The sequence below is a fragment of the Nelusetta ayraudi genome, unplaced genomic scaffold (genome assembly GCF_046127955.1).
Source record: "Nelusetta ayraudi isolate G7.1 ecotype Tasmania unplaced genomic scaffold, CSIRO-AGI_Nayr_v1 ptg000092l, whole genome shotgun sequence".
Classification (NCBI taxonomy): Eukaryota; Metazoa; Chordata; class Actinopteri; order Tetraodontiformes; family Monacanthidae; genus Nelusetta; species Nelusetta ayraudi.
The window spans coordinates 3,470,695-3,481,055 of NW_027466142.1; the positions used below are offsets into that span (position 1 = coordinate 3,470,695).

Genomic DNA, 10,361 nt, shown 5'->3' on the forward strand with positions numbered 1-10,361 from the left:
CATGCACAGGGATCTAATGTGTAGTTTATCCTCATCCTTAGTGACCAAATCTTGCATACGTATTAAGAGTGGTCCTTTGTTAGCACTTGACCAGAAACTCCAGTGAGTTCAAGGAACAACTTCACTCCATTGAATGTAAGAGGAGCTCAGTAGTCTAGTGGTAGAGTGTCTGCCCTGAGACTGGGAGGTTGTGGGTTTGATCCCCAGGCAGGTCAGACCAAAGATTATAAAAATGTTACCCACTGCCTCCATGCTTGGCACTCTGTATTTGGGGTTGGTCTTGGGGGTCATAGGTCACCCAATAATTCCTGAGCGCGGCACTGCTGCTGCTCACCACTCCCTAAGGGGATGGGTCAAATGCGGAGCTGGACCAATTTCACATCTTTGGGGATGTGACAACCACTGGGACAGCTCGCGTAGTGTCGGATGTTCCAGGTCCCGCTAGCTCTGTTCCCTCGGCGGTCCCAAACATCCCAAGGGTGGTTGGAAGACTGTCAAGAGGAAGCATGGGTCCTTCCAGTGGCTTTCTTGAAAAATGGTGGCACAAGACAGCAGCTAACTGGAAACAAGAGCCTTGCTCTATGTACATTCTTATAAATATGAGAACCGTTCCAAGGTTTACACAGACTTTCTGGAAATTAAGTCCAGCATACAAGACAAAAAAAACAGCATCAGAAACCAAAAATACTTCAATGTAGTTAAAAGGGGACTGCAGCTCAGGGTCTTTCACTTCCTGTTTTGCAGTCGGGCTGGCAGCAGTTGCAGCAGGAGCTGCAGCAGCAGCAATCGTCTAGATGTGGCCTTTTTAAGTTGTTCTCGTATTCTTTTACCTCTTCTTTTCTGGTGGGCTCAGTAGTTAACTTTTTGTGTCTTAATTTCTCATTTGTTCCGGCTTTAGTTGGTTAGGTTAAGGTTCCGACGGCTGATGTGGGCTTGGCAGTGGTGTTATTTGTTGTTATTTTTGGCCGGCCGACCAGCATTTATTGAGTTGTGTTTTTTTGTAGTTGGTTACATTATTGGTTGTGTTCGAACTCACTGCGTACAAGCTGTTCTAAGGGGTCCTAACAAAACTCCACAGCTCTGCAAAAGTGTCAAAGAGCAGAAAAGCAGTAAAAGGTTGACGCACTTGCACTCACTTGAGAGGTAATAGGGAGAGGGATTTGAGTCTTGCCCCAGTAGTCAAGAGCAATGTGTAGTGTGCAGGGTATACTTGAGTATATGGAGTATAGCTGCTTATTTTTCAGTCAGTATTGCATATACTCACTTCTCGATCACCTCTGTTGCACATCAGGGTGTTTGCTGAACGGGTTGCTTAAAAAAGGGCGCTAGAAATGAACTTTAAAGCTGGATTGTCCACACGAGACTGCCTTACAAATATAACGAGGACCAAGACCCTTACTTTATTATATATTATTATCATGTTTGTATACATATATATATATATATATATATATATATATATATATATATATATATATATATATATATATATACATATATAGATATACACGTATGTGTATATCTATGACCCCAGAATTTGGCAAACAGGATACACAAGAAATTTAGAGTTAGAATTCACATACGCTAGAAGGACATTTTTTTGTGATATTTCCACACTTCACCTTTGTCAAGGTTTCCATTTTGAGGTGTCTTGCCTTCTGTGCTTTATGTGTCATTTGAAGTAAAAATCAATTTGAAAGCAAATGTGTTTTGCTTACTCTGTGTCTATTATCACGTCTCTGCTAAAGTGCATCACAAACATGTTTGTTCTGTCATTGCTGTTGTTATTTTGGTTACTTCCGCAATGTTTCTCGCACATTTTTTTTTTTTCCGCTTCGCTGACACGAAGAAAGAGGAAATGGGAGGGAGGTGCTGAAAAGCCCCAATGACATCCTGTTGTATAGATGACAATAGTGGAAGTGTCAGCAGCAGCAAAGTCTAGATCTGTCAGCTCGGTAAGGTCTATGCTCTTTTTTTTGAATTTTTATATTTCTATGTAAAATATTTCACTTCACATATATGTACAGTATATATATGTGTGTGAGTGTGCGTGTGTGTGTGTGTATGTATATGTACACACACACATATGTACACACATGATTAGACACATACATACGTATGTATATTTTTACATATTTTCAATTTCTCTAAAAATGTTTTGAGATCTATGAAATCTTTTTCAAAGCTTTTTAGACCATAATTTAATTTGCCCTAAGTACTGAAATAACACCTACAATCCTTAACTGTATTCAGTAAACGATAATAGTCTTGAATCTTTGAATCTTTACCATCAAGTCATTTTTATGAACTTGTGGTGCTTGGTGCCTGTGATGTCGTGTTTGCTCAGCGTAGAAGGAGAAGAGAATTATTCGCTCTGTGTGTGTGTGTGTGTGTGTGTGTGTGTGTGTGTGTGTGTGTGTGTGTGTGTGTGTGTGTGTGTGTGTGTGTGTGTGTGTGTGTGTGTGTGTTTGAAAAGGAGACAGACAAGCACAAATGTCAAAGTGATGAACTGCTTTTAAAGCTGCTACGTGTGGTTTGTTTCTTATTTCAGGTGTCCGGTCAAAAATGGCTCAACGCTGCCTCAAGTGTTTAAAATTAACAATGTGCTTCACCAACTTCCTTTGCTTCGTAAGTATCATGTAGCGTCCCTCTCTCTGTCTCTTTCTCACACACACACATGCACACGCACACACACACACACACACACACACACATGCACACGCACACACACACACACACACACACACACAGGGTTGGGAGGGTTACTTTAAAAAAGTATTCCGTTACAGTTACTAGTTGACTGGTAAAAAAAATTAAATAAAAATGTAGTCAGTAACCTAATCCAAGTTTCATAATAATAATAATTATAATGTAATTTGATTACTTGGGATTACTTTTATATTACCTCAATACCTTTTTTGATATGTTAAGAAAGACAGAGGAAAAGAAGCATTAATATAATAAAATAACTGACTTTTGTTCATCCTATAAGACAACAGAATAATGTAACTTTATAAAAGAAATTGAGGAAACCAAATTTAGGTGAACATAACAGTCACTGTCTTTAATTACCGACAGCACAGAGCTATCGTTTCAAAAACGAAAATCCTGAACCCTACTCACTATCCTATTCCCCAACACCACCACACACACAGTCCTGCAATGTTTTCAGGGGTAGTATGGTAGCGGCATTGACAAATTAGCTAGCTAACTAGCATTAACTTAAGCTAACAATATTAGCGTTCTTACCTGTTTCTTCAAATTGGAAGTCCAGTCCCTGTGGCGGGAGATCATCTTTTGTCGGTGGAGGGCATCATTTGCAATGCGCTGTGATGTTGTCCAACTTTTCTCATTGAAATACAAAATAATGTAGGTCAGAGTGGACATGGTGCTGGTGAACAGCTGGGCAGTGCCGCGGTAGGGTAAGGCTAGGGGCTGCTTGTTAACCTGCATTGTCTTTAGCCCCACAGTGTCATAATGCATAGCTGTGCTGGTAACTCAAAGTCCACATAACCAATGAGTGGTTCCATCGAAGAACCACCACAGTGTGTTGTGGAAACTTGAACTCGCCACTGCAAAATAAAAATATAAGCAAAAATGCTTTTAAGTTGTATCACTAATAAATAATCTGCATCTATTATAAATGAATCTCTATTTTAAACTACAATCATTCTTTAACAGTACCAGAGACCCTGAAACCTGGCAGACTGTTGAAAATGTTTGGTATTGTAATACGGTACTTGATCAACCGAAGCGCTAGAATAGCTATGGAATTATATAACTATGTTAAAATAAATATCATGAATAGCATCTTTTCATTTTTATTTTTATTTTTTTGTCATTTAGAAATCAAGGCTGTTGCACTTCATGTTTTTACATTTATTGAACTCTCCTTCTGAGTTTAACAATTCAGTATTACAGTGGTAGTAGTAGTAGTAGTAGTAGTAGTAGTAGTAGCAGTCCAAGCCATGGTATTTAATAATAGAACCATATTCTTGACAGTCTAAAACAGTGCGAACCACCTTCATGTACCGTGGGTCCCTTGGGACAGACAGCGCCCTCACCACTTGTTCTTGAATCCTCACTCAAAAGTTTTTCTCTCCTGTCAGATCTGCGGCGTGGCGGTGCTGACTCTCGGCATTTACCTGTCGGTGGACTTCAAGATGGCGGCGCTCACTCCCAACGTGGCGTCTTCAAACATGCTGATCATCAGTGGCATTATCATCACTTGTGTGTCCTTCTTGGGTTTTCTCGGAGCTCTGAAGGAGAATCGCTGTCTCCTCCTGATGGTACGGCACACTGTGTCCATTTAGTCTCTTCTTCTTTGTTGGCTTATTTGAAGACGTGAGCATTCACCATGAATATGAAACGCGCTGTCGGCAGCTGGATTGTCCGCACCAGGCTACCTTAGAAATGTGGCGCTGCAGGATGGCAGCTAACGAGTATACACTTTTATTAATGTTTTTATGGGCAGTAACGTTAAGCTTTTACGAATACAGAAAAATTAATAATCATAAATCGGGCCAAATATTACACACTGCACCTTAAATGAGGCTTAGAAAACATCCATGCGGCTTATATTTACATTGCATGTTAAAAGAATAATGTTGCCTTTTTGTTGACAGTTTTTCCTGCTGCTCTTCTGTCTGATGCTACTGGAGCTGACTGCAGCATGCTTACTACTTGTATACGAGTCGAAGGTAGGATCACACCAAACTACACTGATGCAGTAGTTAGACACACGAGCACCAGGAGAATAAACGTCTGCCTCTCTGTGTAGATTGACGAACTGGTGAAAGAGGAGCTGAACAGTGGATTGAAAAAGGTGCTAAACTCCACAGATGGGAATAGTGACTGGGACCTGATGCAAGAGCAGGTAACAGAGCACGTGCACAGAAAGAGGGGGGGGAAGTGGACACCCTTAAAATTTTACTCCGTCCCAGTGGTTTATTATTCATTAAATATTTGTATATACACATATATATACATATTTACACACACACACACACACACACACACACACATATATATATAAGTATATATATATACATATATATACTTAAGTACATTTCAGAACCTGTACTTTCTTAATTTTACTGAAGTGTACTTTCACTTTTAACAGAGTTATTTTTTTTTGGCATAAGTATCATATATATAGTACAGATTGTGAATACTTTTGTCACCTGTGCATGTGGTTAAATGTGACCAAGACTAAAATAAAGTGCACTAAGGGAGTTCGCCCTGCGTTCCCAAGGGAACGAAGAGGAATAAGAAAGGAAGTTAGTACTGATTCTTCACACGATAGTAGTACATCACGAATGCACGAGGTGTCCAAAAACTTTTTTTTTTCCACCACCGCTGCATATTGGTGACAAATGTGACACTGATGTGCTTCTTCTGTTAAAAATTTTCTGTCATTGTTTTTTTTTTCTTCATTTACTTTAGCTGGGGTGCTGCGGAGTTACCAATGCCACAGACTGGGGTGATAAACCACCTTCCTCATGCAAGGATGAGACAGAGGTAAACTGTCAATCAATCCATCAACCAATCAATCAACGGCTGTCTTAGAGCGCTTTGCACGATCAAAGAGAAAACTGACTGATGCCGAACAAAGTGAATTTGTTTTGTCTCAAGTGTCTCCTAAGTTCACTGTGACTTATGAAACTCTGGTTTATGCTCTGTTTCAGGGTTGTTTTGAAAAACTGAAGACCTGGTTTGAGCAACATTTTCTAACAACTGGCATTTCTGTTATCGTCCTCTGCATTGTCGAGGTAAAGACTTTACAGTCACGATGTCAGCAAGAATCAACAAACTGAAGTAGATTCAACTGATCATTTTTCCAGAGTGAAATGTCACAAAACTCTTCTTCTTCTTCTTCTTCTTCTTCTTCTTCTGATTATAATTATTATCAATTCACAATGCCTCATGTCATCTCGGAAACCATCGTGGTATGCTGCTGATTTATTAGTCATGCAGACTGAAACAAACCAACCAACAAAACCTCAAGCAGCCTGCGACTTATGGGGGCGGCCATCTGCTTTGACTGGTTGGGGTGAACAGGTAGTAGAAAAAAAACGAGGACATAGAAATTGAAGTAGTCATAGTGGCTGAAAGGTCGTGTGTGTGTGCGCGCTTGTGTGCGTGTGTGCATGCAAATTCTCATTGTTATGTATATTGATGAGAATAATTTAACTTTTTGCAGTCCATACATGGAAAAGTCTGTTAAAGGACAAGATTGAGTGTCAGCTGATGAGGTGGAGTCTTGACACCAAGACTTTCAGGACCAGGTTATCAAGCTCTTGGCTCCCAACTCCCGGCGCTCCAGACATATTACATATGAACAGTCTCACAATTCACTGTTGTCCCTGGTTTGCACCAAATCTCTTGTATTTGATGTTGTCCCGGAATCATATTTGCCAAAGTGTCGACCTTGCTCTCCTGAGAGTGTGCTGGGGACTTACAGCACGTGGACTCAATGACTTTTTTTTTCTTCTTCCTAATTCTTAACCTAACATTTGAATTTATGAGTGAATGCAATTTCTGCATTCAAGTGACTTGACTTGCTAGAATTTCTTGAAAATATCCAACCTAACTCAGGCAGATGTTGTCAACAGCTGTGTGTGTGTGTGTGTGTGTGTGTAAACTCATATCCAGCTGACAAGGTTTAGAAAACCTGCTAGCTGAGATGGAAAACCAGGAAGTGGGAGGCTATTTAAGGTACATGGGGTGGGTTTGTCTGGGACCATGCGGTCTCACAAAGGAGCTTGGTTGCTTGGTTGTTCTGTTTCATGGTTGTTTGTTTTTTTTAACAAACTTAACAAACATAAACTTAACAAGGTTGTAAATATTTTATGAGGAGGACAATGGATTTTGTTGAAGGCCGGTGTTGGTCGCACAGTACAGACGCAGAAATAGGAGGTAGTCGTGTTTGTAGGAAGGACAAAAATGACATCATTCAATTGTAACCCAAAATACTAACATAACCCAAAACTTGTGCTCAGATATTAAACAGCTTCCAAAGTGTAAAAGTACAACTTTCTGCAGAGACTTGTTTTTTTTCATGACATTTTTAACACTCAAATGCAATATTTGCTTACTTGCAGGTCCTGGGAATGTGCTTCGCCATGACACTCTACTGCCACATCAGTAGAACAGGATTGGGCTACAAGTTATAGATGTTCCATCCCACCATATATCTTTGTTTATGCACTGTGCACGACAGTTTCGTCTTGGATCTGTTATTGCAAGATTCGTCTTCCAAATTCCAAATGGCACTGTGCTTTCATATCCTCTTCTCACACCACAAATATCAAGTTAAAATGTTGCATGAGAAAATAAGATCTGACTTTGCATATTCTGACTTTTTTCTGAGAACTTTTGTGAATCTAGACTAACTTTACATTACTGTACACCTGTCGCATTATGTACAATAACATTTAAAAAAAAAAAATGAAATATATATTGTATATGTTTAAATCATGGAATTTCTATTAAAACAAAGGCAAATCTTATATTTAGACTCAAGCAAATCTTTGAAGATTTGAAAACTATTTGGTACCAATCTGTTTTTGAAGCAGTACCCCCCCTGTTTTTCCTCTGGGGGCCGATGTAAAACCTTTTATATTTCGGCAAAAAAAAAAAAAAAAAAAACTGAATTAAAAAGATGACTTAAATCCAAAACAGACGTCAGATGAGTTTATTTTAAGAATAATTCCTGCATCAACATTTTAAGAAAGAAAACAAAAAAATCTAGATTTAATTTACACTTTAAAACAATTTTGTTCTTATCAAAAAACCATCACAAAAAGTAGAAACATACTTTTTTTTCATACTTAAAAGGATGCAACTGTACACAGCAGAGTTTAACAATAAACTGCAAACTGAACATGCCTTCCACCTCAGAAACTTTCAGTACAAAGATTGTAAATCGGCTAGCTACGAACACAAAACAAACAACAACAAAAATAAAAGACCCTGTCCAAACGGTTGCTAAATCACTTCCTCACAAAAACAAACAGCTATATTAAGTCTGGGTGTCGTCTCTTGCTGCTGGTGACTACACGGAAATTATGTACAGCCCTTTTAAACTGGATCTTCTGTTAGCCGTTGCTGTTACACTCTGTCACAGTTGATGCGGGTGACAAAATGCCGACACGAAAGCGATTCAACTCTGGTCGGGGTTGTCGAAGGTTAATCCTGAAGACCTGCGATGGGACATTATAAGACAGGTTTGATCGAAGAAGAAAAAAAAAAAAAAAAACTTGTACAGTGTCAAAAGGCTTTTCTCCTTTCTTATTGCCAGACATGATAACTTCATGAGTCATCTTTTTTTTTTTTTTTTTTTTTTCCTTTGTGTTCCGTTCAGTCGGCCAATCCACTTCAGTTCAACTCATTCGTCATATCAACTTTAACAGACCTCACACCATGAGAAAAAAAAAAAAAAAAACTACTTTCATTTTAGTGTTAAGTGTCGTGTTCACTGTCCTGAAGAGTGTAGTGCTTCACAATTACGTGAACGTCGCCGAGAGAGATCGCGGGGAAACGCCTCAATCTCCCGTTAAGACCAAGAATCACAGAACATCACCAAGAAAACCCTATTAAATAAGAGAAAGAAAAACAAACTATTTTTTTAAGACTATCCCCATCTGAAGCACAGTGTTAAAGGAAAAAAAAGAAGAAAAAAAAACTGTTCCTGAAACAATGAATCAGCAATTCTATAAGTGGAATGATTAGGGTACCCAGCCCCTATTTTCATAGTCTTAAAATAATAATAATAATAATAATAATAATAATAATAATAATATTTGCGGGTTTAATATTCGACCTGAAGCCAATCACAGTCGTTCAGCTTGTTATTCAGTCACGTTACATGCAATACACAGAGAAACATCAGCTAACAGTGTCACTGTGTCAGAGCTGTGTGTGTGTGTGTGTGTGTGTGTGTGTGTGTGTGTGTGTGTGTGTGGTGGTGGTGGAGGAGGAAATTCATTAGATGGGTTGATTTAATTCAATCACACAGGTCAAAAGAAATGACGTCACGTACCCCCCTCGACTTCCCACTGATTTCACCTTAACTTTTGCACACATCTCTGGAATCTATCTGCAAATGAACAAATCAACAAACAGGGGAACTATCTCTGTTTGAATAAAAAAAAAAAACAAAATGAAAGCAAACGCCATTCCAACACGCACAGAGCAGAGACTGGGCTTTATCGTCTTAAAGTTCAGCCTTAAAAAAAAAAGAAGAAGAATCTTTTCAAAAATTGAGGGAAAGCTACAGGGTTTGCTACTCTATCGCTACGTCTCAGCTACTTCAATAGGGGCTGATTGAACCGACGGCGCTTGTAGCGAACACCAGTCGGCTGGGTGATTGGCTGAAAGTGGAGGAAACAGTGGGACGAACGTCGCCGACGTCCACGTGGTTGACTGGGTTCACACGTGATTTCTTATGAAACAGTAGGGGGCAACACACACACACACACACACACACACACACACACACACACACACACACACACACACACACACACACACACACACACACACACACACACACACACACACACACACACACACACACAAAACCATAGAATACAAAACGCTGATGTTCCAATTACAATTACAATTACATTTGGTTAAACTTGTGATGGTCAAAACACAAAGAAAGACGTACGTGTAAAGGTTCCCGTTTTTGCTATCCTGGGGAAATTTCACGGAAGAGACTGGGCTGTGAAACTGCTATCAGTGTGTACTTCAAAAATGGATGAATAGTCGGATAATTTGCTGCAAAAAAAAAACAAAAAAAGGCTGACAGTTAAAGTAAAAAATAAAAAAATAAATAAAAATTGTATATCCTTGATAAGCCAACACTACTGTAGATCTTGGATCAGTGCAGATTCTACTGGTCAAACCAAGACTTTGTCCTTGTTTGTCTTTCAGCTTTGGTAATTAGTAGGTATTAATTCATAGGGGGTACGCAGCAGTTGGCATTCACCTGAGCAACACACTCAACAGTCCCGCAGTGTTGTTGAAGGGAATTCTGTTCATCAAGACTGACCAGGACTTATCTGAGAATTGTTGCGATTACAAGAATTAAAGCCAAACGTTTGTGGGGATCAATCAAAGTAAAATCGAAAGAAAAACAAAACAAGTGTATCACTAAAATAGTTTACCAATGTGCCTTCATTTGAAAAAAATATTTGCATTCATGTGAATAACAGGTCTTCTTCAAAGCAGGTTTGAACATGATCTACTCAGTGAGTCAGACCTGAGAAGTCAGGAAGATTGCTTTGTCTTGTCTTGGACATTTTGAAATAAAAGTGCTTGGGACAATAATGATCATTTAAGTGACTATTGCAAGT

The 10,361-nt window shown here is 39.1% G+C and overlaps 1 protein-coding gene and 1 long non-coding RNA gene across 2 annotated transcripts; both read left to right on the forward strand.

Moving 5' to 3' along the window:
- The first annotated feature begins 1,805 nt into the window (after nucleotides 1-1,805).
- Nucleotides 1,806-7,890, forward strand: LOC142902092 (leukocyte surface antigen CD53). The gene is made up of 8 exons (XM_076046910.1): nucleotides 1,806-1,955; nucleotides 2,552-2,628; nucleotides 4,110-4,289; nucleotides 4,626-4,700; nucleotides 4,781-4,876; nucleotides 5,446-5,520; nucleotides 5,688-5,771; nucleotides 7,104-7,890. Exons 2-8 carry the CDS (start codon nucleotides 2,566-2,568, stop codon nucleotides 7,173-7,175), a joined length of 645 nt encoding a protein of 214 aa, XP_075903025.1. The 5' UTR covers nucleotides 1,806-1,955; nucleotides 2,552-2,565; the 3' UTR covers nucleotides 7,176-7,890.
- An 895-nt stretch (nucleotides 7,891-8,785) lies between these two features.
- LOC142902093 (uncharacterized) lies at nucleotides 8,786-9,845 on the forward strand. The gene is made up of 2 exons (XR_012929047.1): nucleotides 8,786-8,938; nucleotides 8,978-9,845. It is a non-coding gene; the product is annotated as an uncharacterized LOC142902093 (long non-coding RNA).
- The last annotated feature ends 516 nt before the right edge of the window (nucleotides 9,846-10,361 follow it).